Raw genomic sequence first — 15,307 nt, forward strand, 5'->3', positions numbered from 1 at the left:
AATACGTGAGTGTGTAATGAGTGGAGGACCCAGAGAAGTGTGGCAGTTCAGTGAGACTGACAACTGGATGGTCCAATAGTAGCTTTTGGTCCGAGCCGCGTTATTGGTGGAGGGTTTTAGAAAAATGCAAGAGAACCAATATAAATGTATCTATAGCCATAATTCTAAGAAGGTTGTTAAGTGACATGAAAAAATGTTTTACGCTAAACAGGACACCCTTTAGTCCTAGAACATCCCCAAGGTGCTTTACAACACAATCACTCATTCGCCCATGCACACCCTGGTGATGATGAGCTACAATGTAGTCACAGCTGTCCTAGGGCTCACTGACAGAAGCAAGGCTGCCACCGGTCCCTCTGACCACCACCAGCTGGCAATGTGGGTTAGTTGTCTTGCCCAAGGACACAACAACAGAATGAGCCTGCACTTAACTCCTCTGACACATGGCTCTAAATTGACTCTGTTTGTCCACTGGTCTTTTCTGTCCACTGTCTCCATCACTTCCTGTCCACAGGCAGAAACACACTACTCATCATGTGAGAACCGTGGCCACACCAAAGCTCCTCGAGTTTCTCTCCCTGGAAACGCACCTCTTGGATCAAAAGCTTCCCTGGCGTGTCACCTGCAGCGCTGCAAGAGAGTGGAGGCGGAGGAGGGAGGAGCTTTCAGCAGGAAGAAAGGACTGATGTACCTGTACCTGTCTGAGAATGACCTCACTTCCCTCAGCGTACAGTATGTGTAAGCTGGTATCACTCATGTCTAAACGGGGTTTATACCCTCTTGTTTGTTTAGCTGTTTTGTTATTTTTCTTTTTACAATATTTGTTACTGATGTTCGTCATGTCAGAGTTTCAGTTTGCACTGAAATTCTTTACCCTGACTCATTCTATTCAGCAGAGCCCTGCAGGAACTTGAATGATGTTTATAAGCATAAGTCAAGATAATAGATTTAGCATTGTGAAATAATCAGCCTGCTGCAGCAGAGCTAATCAGCTAGTTAACTAGCTTGAGTCTTATTTCGTTTTAGGCAGCAAATCTTCTCTTTTGGGTCAATGTCAACACAATCAGCAGGGTCTTGTATGCATCTAGGATTGGAACAATATTACATTTAACTTGTACCAAGTTTTGTAACTTGTGACATGTTTTGTAACTGTACCCTGTAATTCATGTTTTGTAACATGAAACTTTTATTTATATCTTGCAAAAAAACATCAATGTACAAGTTTCAAATCACAACTCTCAAAACACAAATCTCAGTCTACAGTTACAAAACTCAAGTCTACAAGTACAAAACATTTTGTCCAGGAATCCAAGACTCATGATTGGCTGGTCAGACAAAGGCTGTCATTTTTTCTTTGGGAAGGAAGCTCAAATTGGGACTAAATGCTTTGTACTTGTAGACTTGAGTTTTGTAACTGCAGACTGAAATGTGTGTTTTGAGAGTTGTGATTTGAAATTGTTTTCTGCAAGTCACGAAATGAAAGTTTCATGTTACATGTACTTGTCAAATGTTATGTGTTACAAAACGAAAGTTACGTGTTACAAAACTAAGGTTACAGTTACAAAACATGTTACAGGTTACAAAGCTTGGTACAAGTTACATGTATTGTCCCAATCCTAGTTCCATAGTCTTGCAGGTAAAGCTGCACCTCAGGACTAAGAAACTCAATATTTTTGTTATTTAAGTGTTGTTTTATGTTAGATTTTCTATCTTATTTTTCTTGTACTATATACATTATATTATTGTTGGCCTCATAATTGCCGATGTTGTCCATCATTGCCTTGCAAACTAACATGTAGCGATGGTGGCAGAGGTGCCTGCCTCGTAACCAGAGGGTTGCAGCCAGGTTTGCACCCCACTCAGTCTGTCACGTTGGATCCACTTCACCTTCTCTGCTGCTGCTGCTGGTGGTTGGAGGAACTGAGGGTTTCTAGTGTGTATTGCAGCTCCACCTGTCAGTAATTCTTGGGATATTTGTATTTTTTTAACCTTTATTTAACCAGATGAGTCGATTGAGAACTCATTCTGATTAACAACGACGATCTAGCCAAGAGGCAGCAACAACAGACACATAAGTAGCTTTACACCAAAGAACAACAGATAAGATTAAAAAGATAGATAAGATTAAAAACAGAAAACATTTAGACGTAAAGACTAAGGACTGTTTTCATTTACAATATGTACAAGCAATCAAAACATACTTAAAACAATCTTTAAGTACTCAGAAGCACGTTCATCAGAAACTATTGATTGCAATTAATTATTGAAGATAAATAATGGAATGTGGATAGTGAGCTTCAGTGATTTTTGCAGCTCATTCCAGTCATTGGAAGTGGCCAAAAGAGGTGCAAGCTTTGAGAGTACCCATAGAGATTAAGTTACTGGAACGTAAAATGTGCTGGTAGTTGGAAGTGATGAGTAATGAGCGAAGATATGACGGGGTTCTACCGATGATTGTTTTGTATATGAACTGATACCAATGTAACAACCTGAGGGAATGGAGCGATGGCCAGTTAACGAGTGAGTAGAGATCACAATGATGAATAGTGAAAGGTTACCAGTGACGAAATGGATTGCTGAGTAATAAATGACATTGGGTTTATGAAGAAGTTTTTTGAAAGCAGTTATATAAATGATGTCACCGTAAACTAAGATGGGAAGAATTGTCATTTTGACCAAGGTTTTCTTTGCAGAATGAGCCTAAGATATAACTTCTAAACCACGCCACAGATGCTTGAGAAAGCCTAGATGTTTGAGCCTGCTAAGGGAAAATGTTATGGTCTACAAAGTCAAAGGCTTTAGCCAAGTCAACAAACAAAGCTACACAATATTTCTTATTGTCAATGGCACATATGATGTCATTTAGCATTTAAGTGTTGCAGAGACACATCCATGACCAGTTCTGAAGCCGGTGAGGCTGACTAGCGCTGTCCCTCTGACTACCACCTGCAGGCATTGTAGGTTACGCAGAGATCTAGGATGGAATGATAAGGCTTTATAGGGCCAATTCTGAGCACTTGAACCTGGCCTGAACCATAAGGTGAAGTGGCCTGGGTCAGAAGCAGAGACATGCTCTCACAGGGTTGTATCGACTCTAACCCCTTCATAATAAATGTAATTACTACCTCTACATGCAATCGCAAGAAAAAATACTAGATTTAACAGTTTTATAGCTCTTATAGCAATGAGATTTGTGTTTTGATGATGGACAATAAAAGTAAAAGCTTAATGCGTTATTGGATGTCAAGTTAAAACAACATTGTTTAGCCTATTTAGGCCTGATTAAATTAAGCAGTAGGCTTTTCTTAAACTGAGGATGAAATGTAGCAATTGTTAGCCTGGCAAGCCAGAATAAATAAATATATTTATTGATTCATTGAAACTTTGCAAAGCAAGAATTTGGTCTAGTTCACTAGGCAAAGCAATTGTGGCTGCTAGTGTTACATCTGGGCTGTAGGTTGAGTGACCAAGATCCTTTTCTGAATCTGACTTTGATCTTTATTTGGTTTTGACTGCAGCAAAAGCAGCAGAAACGCCTGTCTCACATTAGATGTGGCCCGTCATCGTTGGGCAGGTATAGACAAAAATAAGATGTTTCATTGTTTAATCATACAGTTCCCCCGCATTTGCACCGCGCCACCCCTAGGGGGTACTACTGCTTTAACATCTCGCATTTCGTTGATTCGCCCACCGGAAGTACAACTGCTCTGAAGCGGATGTAGACTTTTTAAGATGGAGGTGGAAGTCATGGAGAATGTAGGTGGAATTTTCTACCGTTTTGTTTGTTTTATCAGAAACTTAGATAAGAAACATGGTGTTTGAACTTTAACGCGAGGTTTTTTCCTTTAAACGGCGATGAAACATCAATACCGTGCGGTTTTTGTGTAAAACGGTAGTGTTGCTGCTTTTATAAACAATGAATGCGGTCTGTGCTGCCGGTTTGCTGTCTCATTGTAGCTGAGCATGCAAAAAAACCTGCCAAACACGCGAACATTTCACCTACTATCAACCAAATTTTCACATGATTTGACTCTCATAGTCACACGGGTCATCTATTTTAACGTTTTACATACTTAACGTGACATTTTCAACTAGTTAGTTGTGATAAAGTCACATGGGGTTAGTCGAGTTGTGACATTAGCTAATGCTAGTTGGCGTTATCACTGGGAAGGAAACACGAAAATGGTTGTTTTACTGAAATGGATTTCAATTTTGGCCTGACATCACATGGTAAAATATTGTTGAATCAATTTAAGAACACCAATCAATGAATATGAATCCATCTTTAATCCAGTTAACGGTTTGGCTTGCAACAATCATTTAGTTTGCTATGAATTGTGTATCAACTACTGTTATACATGTTTAGGATTTTAAGACACTGACTGGAGTATTTGAGAAATATCAAGGTTTAGTTAATTGACATTGACACGCAGAATTAGGAATTTTTGTTCCATTTTGACTTAAAAATTGATTTGGTAAAAATGAGTAAATTGTAATGTTCTGAACAAGAAAAAAAAACACTTGTTTTAGTTCACAACTTCCTGTCTAAGTAAAATAATTTCCTCAATGATGTATAAATGAAGCAGTTAGTTTTAACACGATACCTTTAAAAACAACACTAAAGGAGATGTTGTACTTCCCTTTTAAAATATGTTTAACTGTTAACTTTATGAGAACGGATTGCTGTGTGGTTCTTCTGTTCTACTTGGGAGTTTCAAATCCTCCACAATGCTTGAACCTTTATGGATTTTTGTCAAGTTTTTAAAAGTTAAACAATCTGAAATGATTTCAGCTGGTTTATGTGTCACTTCAAACTACACTGCTATAATTATCCATCCTTTTTCTTCCACTTATCTGGAGTTGGGTTGCGGGGGCAGCAGCCTAAGCAGAGAGGCCCAAACTTCCCTCTTCCCTGCCACTTGGGCCAGTTCCTCTGGGGGAATCCCAAGGTGTTCTCTGGCCAGCCAAGAGACATAATCCCTCCAATGTGTCCAGGGTTTTCCTTTCGGTCTCCTTCCAGTTGGACATGACCTGAAAACCTCACCAGGGTGGCGTCAAGGAGGCATGCCAATCGGATGCCCAAGCCACCTCAACTGGCTCCTCTCCATGTGGAAGAGCAGCGGGTCTACTCCGAGCCCCTCCCAGATTACTGAGCTTCTCACACTATCTCTAAGGGCCCAGCCACCCTGTGGAGAAAACTCATTTCATTATTTCGGTCACTACCCAAAACTCATGACCATAGACTCCGCTCTCTTCACTGCGACAGACCAGTTCAACCTCTGCAGATGCAGCACCAATCAGCCTGTCGATCTCACGCTCCAGCTTTCCCTCACTCATGAGCAAGTCCCCAAGATACTTAAACTCTTCCACTTGGGGCAGGACCTCATCCCTGACCTGGAGAAGGCATTCTCCCCTTTTTCGACTCAAGACCATGGTCTCGGATTTAGAGGAGCTGTTTCTCATCCCAGCTGCTTCACACTCAGCTGCAAACTGCTCCAGTGAGAGCAGAAGGTCATGTTCAGATGAAGCCAACAGGACCACATCATCTGCAAAAAGCAGAGGCTCAAGCCGTAGGCCACCAAAACAGATCATCTCAACACCTTGGCTGTGCCTAGAAATCCTGTCCATAAAAGTTATGAACAGAATCTGTGACAAAGAGCAGCCTTGGCGGAGTCCAACTCTCACCGGAAACGAGCCTGACTTACTGATGGCAATGCGGACCAAGCTCTGCCACCTGTCATTGGGACCTAACAGCCCGTATCTGAGGGCCTGGTACCCCATACTCCCGGAGTACCCCCTACAGGGCCCCACGAGGGGCGCGGTCAAACGCCTTCTCCAAATCCACAAATGACATGTAGACTGGTTGGGCAAATTCCCACGCACCGTCCAGGACCCCCTAAGGGTATAGAGCTGGTCCAGTGTTCCACGGCCAGGACGAAAACTACATCACTCCTCCTGAATTTGAGGTTCAACAATCCATCAAACCCTCTTCTCCAGAACCCCTGAATAGACTTTACCAGGAGGCTCAGGAGTGCGATCCTCCTGTAGTTGGAACACACCCTGGGGTCCCACTTTTTAAATAGTGGGACCACTGCCCTTGATGTCCACGCGATCAGCCAACACTACCCTACGACATCCAGAGCCAGAATTGTAAGTCGCTTTGGAAAAAAGCGTCTGCTAAATAAATAAACATAAACAGAGCCTTAAGGAACTCCGGGCAGGTCTCATCCACCCCCAAGCCTTGCCACAGAGGAGCTTTTAGACCATTTCAGTGACCTCAGCACCAGATATTGGAGAGCTCAATCCAAAGCCCCCAGACTGCTTCCTCACTGAAGATGTGCCGATGGGATTGAGGAGGTCTTGAAAGTACTCTGCCACGTTACATTTGGCTCCTGTTGTCAACGAGCAAACATCTACATCAGACCTTCTTGTCTCATTTTTAGATGTTAAGATTAGTAGCTCGTAAAACCCTGACTGCAACCTTTCATGTCTTATGAACAAATGTGATCAGTCATAATGAACTTGGTCACAAGTTCTGATGAGATGGAAATCTAAGTTTGAAAGAAACGCGTGATTGAATCTAACAAGTTTTCCTTCACCAGATGGACGTGGTGGAGAGTAAAGGAGGATCCGGTCTGAGACAGTACTACTTGTCCAAGATAGAAGAGTTGCAGGTGAGAATTAGCCCGGTTTCTGCTGGTAGGGTAGTATTATCCATACTTTCTGTATATTTATCAGATCTTTATGTCCTAACAGCTGACGGTGAACGACAAGAGCCAGAACCTCAGACGTCTGCAGGCACAGAGGAATGAACTTAATGCCAAAGGTGCTTTTTTATTTCTCTAGCTTCGTCATATGAGCAGCTTTCCTTCTGAGGAGTAAAATACTGTTTTCTTGTCTCCCAGTGCGTCTCCTTCGTGAGGAGCTGCAGTTGCTCCAGGAGCAGGGCTCCTATGTGGGAGAAGTGGTCCGGGTGATGGACAAAAAGAAAGTGCTGGTTAAGGTGTGTGGCCCCATTCACTCTGCTGCATGCTTTGTTTTATCATCGTAGTTAACCTCTTGTATTTTTTCATCAATTCAGGTGCATCCAGAAGGAAAGTTTGTGGTGGATGTGGACAAGAACATAGATATTAATGATGTAAGGATTACAGTTGTTATGAGCACAAAAGCTGTTTCACAACTATTCACCCAATCGTTGTTTTTATACCAGGTGACTCCAAACTGCCGCGTTGCTTTGCGTAACGACAGCTACACCCTGCACAAGATCCTACCCAACAAGGTAGATCCTCTGGTGTCCCTCATGATGGTGGAGAAGGTACCAGACTCCACCTATGAAATGATTGGTGGCCTAGATAAGCAGATCAAGGAGATCAAGGAAGTGATCGAGCTTCCAGTCAAACACCCAGAGCTGTTTGAGGCTTTGGGCATTGCACAGCCGAAGGTGGGTGATAGTCCGGGCAGGTGATGGAGAAAACAAACCCATATGGTTCTTCTCTAGATTCCTCAGCAGCAGGGTGGTGATTTAGTTCTGCCTCTGGCCTGCAGGGGGTGCTGCTGTACGGGCCTCCAGGAACAGGGAAGACCCTGCTGGCCCGAGCTGTGGCCCACCACACAGACTGCACCTTCATCAGGGTGTCTGGATCTGAGCTGGTCCAGAAATTTATTGGAGAGGGTGAGTTCCAGTTTCATCTTGGTGCATTAGGTCTGAGTTGTGTGTAGATAACGCTCGGTCGCGTCTCTGCAGGCGCTCGTATGGTGCGAGAGTTGTTCGTCATGGCCAGAGAGCACGCTCCCTCCATCATCTTCATGGATGAGATCGACTCAATCGGCTCCTCCCGTCTGGAGGGAGGCTCAGGTGGAGACAGCGAGGTTCAGAGGACAATGTTGGAGCTTCTCAATCAGCTGGACGGCTTTGAGGCAACAAAGAACATCAAGGTCTTCAGACGTTTGTTTCTAGAAAATGTTTTGTTTTGTTAATTTGCTTTGGGGGGGAATAGAAACATTTTAGTGCCTTATGCCTGACCCCTGAAACATGAACTTACAGCTGCTGGTTAAGTCGTTCATTATCCCTGCAGGTCATCATGGCCACCAACCGTATCGACATCCTGGACTCCGCTTTGCTCAGACCAGGAAGGATCGACCGGAAGATCGAGTTCCCCCCTCCCAATGAAGAGGTACGTACAAGCTTCGTCACACTATGTCATTAATGAATCCATGTCATCTATTCAAAAATCTGAACCATCTTGCCCCAACAGGCCCGTCTGGACATCCTGAAGATCCACTCCAGGAAGATGAACCTGACACGTGGCATCAACCTGAGGAAGATTGCTGAGCTCATGCCGGGAGCATCTGGTGCCGAGGTTAAGGTGAGTTAGCTCATTTACTAGAAGTCTCAAAGTTTCCTATCAAAGTGAGACTTAAGGCAAGTCGCATGTTTTTCTGTAGGGCGTCTGCACAGAGGCAGGGATGTACGCTCTGAGAGAACGGAGAGTCCACGTCACTCAGGAGGACTTTGAGATGGCTGTGGCAAAGGTCAGAGTCACAAACCTACCTCACGTTGTGTTCTGTGCTCGTTACCTGTCCTCTAAAACCTCCCTTCTGATCTCCAGGTGATGCAGAAAGACAGCGAGAAGAACATGTCCATCAAGAAGCTGTGGAAGTAAAACGTCTAGTGATCTATAACTACATCTGTATATTGTCCTTCCTTTGTTAAAGGTTTGTAATTGTTACATAAATCCATAATTAAATGCTTTCCTCCATAATTAAATGGTTTTTTTTTTTAAATACATTTTTGTTAAAGTGAGGAGGCAGGAATCATCCAGCAGATCAGATTTATTTGTTCATTTTACACAAATGCTTTGGAAATTCAGTATGGCACTTCACAACACAGGTCTCTAACGTTGGAGATAACAGGTCTCTGACAATGACTAGCTTAGAAAATGCGCACACCAGTGAAGCTGTCACGCTCCCACTGGACACTTACAACAGTCCAGGATGTTCAGACAGACCTATAACGTCGACACCATTTCTATAAACACTTGAGCGTCCGTACACAGTGGTTCCTTTTATTTTAACCTTCCTGAGCAACAAGTCCAACTGCCTAGCGCCTCACCCAGCACACAGGCACCCACTGAGGTTCTGTCTGCACCCGCTCCAGTACATTCTGGAGTTCCTCTAAGGCACTCACTGGGTCCTCTTTCACCAAAACGTAGTCCACCCAATGACCGTAGCACTCGTCCATCTTCTCGGCCGACTGTCTCATTTCCAGCAGGTCATCGTCCTGATGAGAACAGGTAAAGAAGGGTTCGCTGTTGCACAAATCACTTCAGCAAGGTTCTTGTTATGTGACTCACCGTGACCCCCACACTGAGCGAGGAAGACGAGCCGAAGTATTTCCTTTGACCGTCACAGATGCGAGGTCTCACAAAGATGATGAACGGTTTGAACTCAGCTGTTCGTAGAGTCTTCATTGCCTGAATGAGTCAGAAACAGGTCTATGACACAAAAATAAATCATTTGGAAAGCCTGTAAAGTAAAAGTACTGAGGTTTGGAATATTTTCAGCCTTTCACTAAAAAATCTTGAGTGTTTCAAGACTTAAAAATGACTAGTTGACCGTTTCATGTATGGGTTGGTTAGTATGTGGTCATCTTTCTTCATCACTGCATAAGCAACAACAACGTAGAGGCACCTCCACCCAGCTGTTCACTCCACCCAGTAAAATAACTGGATTTTCAATCATTTTTTAGAATTCTATCAAAAATACTATTTTAGAACCCAGTCTCCATTCAGGCTTGTTTCTATAAAACTGCATACTTGTCACAAAACAGACCACTGAAGGTGTAGGTATTGGAGAAATGGAGAATCTACAGTACAGGTCAAAAGTTTGGACACACCTCATTCAATGTGTTTTCTTTATTTTCATGACCATTTACAAAGGGGCCAACAAGTGCTAAACACCTCTGGGAACTCCTTCAAGACTGTTGAAAAACCATTTCAGGTGACTACCTCTTGATGCTCATCAAGAATGTACAAAGCAGTAGTCAGAGCAAAGGGTGGCTACTTAGAAGAAAATAGAATATAAGACATGTTTTCAATTATTTCACCTTTTTTGGTTAAGTACATAACTCCACATGTGTTCATTCATAGTTTTGATGCCTTCAGTGAGAATCTACCCATATACCGGTAAATGGTAATGAAAACACATTGAATGAGAAGGTGTGTCCAAACTTTTGGCCTGTACTGTAACTCTCCAAAATGAAAGAAATAGCAACAATTCGTATTAAAAAACCAAAACAAGATGAAATTAAGTGATATTATGAAGGAAAATGACCAACTATCATTTAGAAAACCATTTTAACCCACTAATGTAAATACAACATGAAGCAGAACACTGGGTGGAGAACATCTAAGATGGTTCCCAGCCTCACCTCTAGAGGTCACTCATGTCCACCTGCAGCATGCAAGACGTACCAACTAGGGATAACAATATATCGGCATCAATATCAGTATCGGTTTGATAAATAAAACCGGGCAGATATTAACAACTGATATTTTTTCCATCTCGTCTCCATTTGTTTGCCTGTTTCATAGAGTGAGGGGGGTGATGTGTAATTGTTTAGTCATGTGACAATGAATGAAATCATCTCAGAACCGTAAATATGTGTAGTGTGTGTACATATTGTTAATTCAGCTTTAGTAATTTTCAATTCTACAGGTGCTGGCCAGTAAATTAGAATATCATCAAAAGGTTGAAAATATTTCAGTAATTCCATTCAAAACGTGAAACTTGTACATTATATTCATGCAATGCACACAGACCAATGTATTTCCGATGTTTATTACGTTTAATTTTGATATTTATAGGTGACAACCAATGAAAACATCAAATCTGGTATCTCAGAAAATTAGAATATTCTAAAGGCCAATGAAAAAATGTTTGTTTCTCTAATGTTGGCCAACTGAAAAGAATGAACATGAAAAGAATGTGCATGTATAGCACTCAATACTTAGTCGGGGCTCCTTTTGCCTCAATAACTGCAGTAATGCGGCGTGGCATGGACTCGATCAGTCTGTGGCACTGCTCAGGTGTTATGAGAGCCCAGGTTGCTCTGATAGTCGTCTTCAGCTCCTCTGCATTGTTGGGTCTAGCGTATTGCATCCTCCGCTTCACAATACCCCATAGATTTTCTATGGGGTTAAGGTCAGGCGAGTTTGCTGGCCAATCAAGGACAGGGATACCATGGTCCTTGAACCAGGTGCTGGTGGTTTTGGCACTGTGTGCAGGTGCCAAGTCCTGTTGAAAGGTGAAGTCTGCATCCCCATAAAGTTGGTCAGCAGCAGGAAGCATGAAGTGCTCTAAAACTTCCTGGTAGACGGCTGCATTGACCCTGGACCTCAGGAAACAGAGTGGGCCAACACTGGCAGATGACATGGCACCCCACACCATCACTGACGGTGGAAACTTTACACTGGACCTTATGCAACGTGGATTCTGTGCTTCTCCGCTCTTCCTCCAGACTCTGGGTCCTTGATTTCCAAAGGAAATGCAGAACTTGCTTTCATCAGAAAACATAACTTTGGACCACTCAGCATCAGTCCAGTCCTTTTTGTCCTTGGCCCAGGCGAGACGCTTCTTGCGCTGTTTCATGTTCAAGAGTGGCTTGACACACGGAATGCGACACCTGAATCCCATGTCTTTCATGAGTCTCCTCGTGGTGGTTCTTGAAGCGCTGACTCCAGCTGCAGTCCACTCTTTGTGGATCTCCCCCACATTTTTGAATGGGTTTGTCGTCACAATTCTCTGCAGGGTGCGGTTATCCCTAGAGCTTGTACACTTTTTTCTACCACATTTTTTCCGTCCCTTCGCCTGTCTGTTAATGTGCTTGGACACAGAGCTCTGCGAACAGCCAGCTTCTTTAGCAATCACCTTTTGTGTCTTGCCCTCCTTGTGCAAGGTGTCAATGATTGTCTTTTGGACAGCTGTTAAGTCAGAAGTCTTCCCCATGATTGTGGTGCCTTCAAAACAAGACTGAGGGACCTTTTAAAGGCCTTTGCAGGTGTTTTGAGTAAATCAGCTGATTAGAGTGGCAGCAGGTGTCTTCTATATTCAGCCTTTTCAGAATATTCTAATTTTTTGAGATACCAAATTTGGAGTTTTCATTAGTTGTCACTTATGAATATCAAATTTAAATGTAATGAACATTGGAAATACATTGGTCTGTGTGCATTGCATGAATATAATGTACAAGTTTCACGTTTTGAATGGAATTACTGAAATATTTTCAACCTTTTGATGATATTCTAATTTACTGGCCAGCACCTGTATACAAAATCTGATTTTAGAAGCATCAATGTCAGTATATCGGTTATCGGTCATAACAGTGATCTTAATATCGGTATCGGCCCAAAAATTTCATATCGGTGCATCACTAATACCAACCTCTGGTTGCACATCCACCAGGCAGACCTTGTTCTGATTCAAGACTTTGTGGATGGACTCTAAACTGGTGCCATACAGATTCTCCTTGTATTCCCCAAATTCAATGAACCTGCAGAGTCACAGAGAGGCCTGGGATTGGAACAGAGCTGGTTCAAAGGTTCAGTAAACTGTTAAGAGATTACACAACCACAGGAATATCGTTCCTGACACTCACTTGCCATTTTGAATATCAGCCTCAAAAGCAGCTCTGCTGATGAAGTGGTACTCCACTCCTTCTCTCTCGTGACTTTTTCTGGCTCGAGTCGTGTCTTCAGGTCACAGGTTTGAGACAACCAACAAGGTGTGTGAGGAGTTGAGCCAAGGTCAATAATTCACATCCGTATACAATCATAAAATCTGCATTCACTACCTAGTGTCAAGGCATTTATGGTGAATGTGAGACGACACACTTACGAGGTACAGCCAAACCGTACTGCCGAGGATTCTCAGCGATCACCTTCTGCTTCAGCTCTGTGATCCGAGATCCTAAAGAACCTGTGGTCCCAAAAACCAGGACAATGGTTTCCAGTTTAAACAAGACCTTGATTCAATTCAATTCAAAGATACTTTATTAATCCCAGAGGGAAATTAGAGTTTAAGTACACACAATTCTGAGATCAGACATACATGCATATAGCCTAGTGAACTAGACCAAATTCTTGCTTTGCAAAGTTTGGTCTAGGCATGCTACATTGGAACCTCCGCATCTCCTACCAGGACTCTGGCTAGCCAATCACAACTCTCTAGAGGGGTTTCAAACACATAAAGAGCTGTGACTGGTCCATAATGGTGGGCCAATCATAGTGCTCTATCTGCTTAGTGAACAAATCACAGAGCTTTATCCGCTTTGTGGGCCAATCAGGGCACTCTATATCCCTGGTGGGTGGGATGATGCAACAGAGTGAAACAAGAGTATGTCACATTCATTGTCCAGTGGAATGCGGAGATCATTTGAAAGACAACGGTAGAACCCGCCCCACAACCGAGAGCCGTCAACGGAGCGTGGCCAGACTAAATAATACATTTATTTAGTCTGGCTTGCCAGGCTAACATACATAGGCATAGACACATGACAAGAATTGGTGACTGCGGTCATTCGCAACCCGAGTCGCGCTACCTTAATAGAGATCAGAGGGTTTATATGTGAGGATTGAGCCAGGTGGAGGAAAAAAAGGCACTTCAGAGTTACCCTCCACAGGGAGGGCAGCTTTGCTGTGCAAAAAACACCTCAGACAGAATTGCAACAGACTTCAGACATTACACAAGTGTCCACTAGGTGGGGAGGTAGGGTAGAGGACTCTCCAAACATCAGTGCATGCAGCCACGATAAGCAGCGCCTGTGACCTCCGTTTGGACAGGGGGAGGAGGTCGTTGGGTTTAGAGAGCACAGTGACTCCTGGAACGATTCAACGGCCTTCACCGGTCGCAGTCCCACCCAGGCTGGAATAGGGAGACAGAGTTGCCATGGCAATGGCAGCATTCCACATTTCTTCTGAGGGGGAGTAATCGCTTCAGTCTCACAGGCTCAAGGGCACCAGATTCAGATAAGAACTTGTTTTGGGGCCAGACAGAGATAATTTCCTCTCTGTCTTAAAGTTCCGTTGGTCCTCAACCCCTCTAAATCCAATAATGGCGTAGTTAATCAATCCCAATCCGTGCTGACTCGTCAACTCGCTCCTTGATCGAATCCACCTTCTGTGCCAGAGTCTGAATCTCAGCCAAAGTTCCAAGCTTACGACTCATCTCGACAATTATATGAGTCTGTGCATTCACAGGGCGGTGCAATCCATCCCTGAGCTCCGGGATTGAGCCAATATTCCTTGACAGCTCATTAATTTCCGGTAAGCCAGATAACCACTCAGGCCAAAAAGCAGGAAACCTGACACCAACACCACGAATATCCAGACGTCTTGAAAATCCTCTACAGACAGTTGGGAGAGGCATATCAGGTTCCACTGTTTCCAGGAGTCCATAATATGCCCAACTGGCTCTGTCCCAGAGGGGCATCCATCGTTGAAAAAATCTTGTCAATCGCATTGAGAGACCAACTGACCAGGTCCATTTTTAATCATTTCCAGTTTCCAGAAAAAATGCAGAAGTGCCGTCCACCCAAAGACAGACAAAGAGCCTTGGGATAAGAAAGGGAGGAGAAGAGGGAAAAAAAGCGTCTGTACTCTCCAAGAGCCGGAAGAATCCTGCCTACTCTAAACAGTTTTTTTTTCTAATATCTTTTTTTAAAGACCAAGTTCACTTATCTTTACAATACATTTGCTGTGGCCTCTAGTATAAATGACTACCTTGCGAGTCGATCTCTGTGGGAAATCTATGGCCCAGTCCCAACACACACACGGCACCCTGTGGTCCTCAGCGAAGTGCACTTGGAGGTAGTCGGAAGTAAGACTTTGAGTGCGTAAACAGAAGTGTGCAAATAATCTAATGTGCCCAATTTGGATAGTGAGCATTACATCATCGACCGCACAGCATGCCAGTCACTGTTTGTGTTAGTTTTAATAAAGATGATAAAAAGTATCAAAAAACAATTATTTAATAAAAATTGCATTCATTTCTGTCCATGTTAAATCTTACTCTAAAACATTCATGGATGAACATTAATCGTCCTAAAATTAACTGCTTTCATTTAAGGTAAAAGAGGAAATGATACAAATTTGGTTTTAATTTTGAAGATTTGATTTTCCCAAACCATTCCAATTTGGGAAAAAAAAATTTCTGAGAAGAAATTTGCCTTTTTCATTTTTAATCTCAAAATTTTATCATTGACTCTGCAGTCTGTTAAATTGTACTGAATGATATTAAAACAAGTGATTAA

General features: G+C 43.0%; 2 protein-coding genes across 6 annotated transcripts in view; one reads left to right on the forward strand and one right to left on the reverse strand.

The window, feature by feature from the left end:
* The first annotated feature begins 3,664 nt into the window (after nt 1-3,664).
* psmc5 (proteasome 26S subunit, ATPase 5) lies at nt 3,665-8,767 on the forward strand. The gene is made up of 12 exons (XM_015963178.3): nt 3,665-3,756; nt 6,603-6,674; nt 6,757-6,826; nt 6,906-7,003; nt 7,082-7,138; nt 7,211-7,441; nt 7,546-7,672; nt 7,745-7,935; nt 8,076-8,174; nt 8,256-8,366; nt 8,446-8,532; nt 8,610-8,767. The coding sequence occupies exons 1-12, from the start codon at nt 3,733-3,735 to the stop codon at nt 8,661-8,663; spliced, it is 1,221 nt and encodes a 406-aa protein (XP_015818664.1). The 5' UTR covers nt 3,665-3,732; the 3' UTR covers nt 8,664-8,767.
* Nucleotides 8,768-8,814: 47 nt separating this feature from the next.
* LOC107387914 (MAGUK p55 subfamily member 3) overlaps nt 8,815-15,307 on the reverse strand; it is a 35,565-nt gene continuing 29,072 nt past the window's right edge. For 4 of the 5 annotated variants that reach the window (XM_070545619.1, XM_015963174.3, XM_015963177.3 and 1 more), the window contains 5 exons: nt 12,895-12,975; nt 12,656-12,749; nt 12,442-12,550; nt 9,354-9,473; nt 8,815-9,280 (listed from right to left, as the gene is read on the reverse strand). In XM_070545619.1, the coding sequence (XP_070401720.1) occupies nt 9,101-9,280; nt 9,354-9,473; nt 12,442-12,550; nt 12,656-12,749; nt 12,895-12,975 (584 nt within the window). In that variant the 3' untranslated portion in view covers nt 8,815-9,100. Of the gene's footprint in view, nt 9,281-9,353; nt 9,474-12,441; nt 12,551-12,655; nt 12,750-12,894; nt 12,976-15,307 lie in introns of those variants that run through there. The other variant, XR_008565601.2, reaches the window with a different exon arrangement.

The sequence above is a fragment of the Nothobranchius furzeri genome, chromosome 16 (genome assembly GCF_043380555.1).
Source record: "Nothobranchius furzeri strain GRZ-AD chromosome 16, NfurGRZ-RIMD1, whole genome shotgun sequence".
Taxonomy (NCBI): Eukaryota; Metazoa; Chordata; class Actinopteri; order Cyprinodontiformes; family Nothobranchiidae; genus Nothobranchius; species Nothobranchius furzeri.

Excerpts from the sequence above, each read along its gene's own strand:
- psmc5 (XM_015963178.3), top strand. The coding sequence starts at position 3,733 with ATGGAGGTGGAAGTCATGGAGAAT. Across the intron at positions 7,442-7,545 it reads TGGGCATTGCACAGCCGAAG|GGGGTGCTGCTGTACGGGCC; the intron begins GTGGGTGATAGT and ends TCTGGCCTGCAG. Across the intron at positions 8,175-8,255 it reads TCCCCCCTCCCAATGAAGAG|GCCCGTCTGGACATCCTGAA; the intron begins GTACGTACAAGC and ends TTGCCCCAACAG.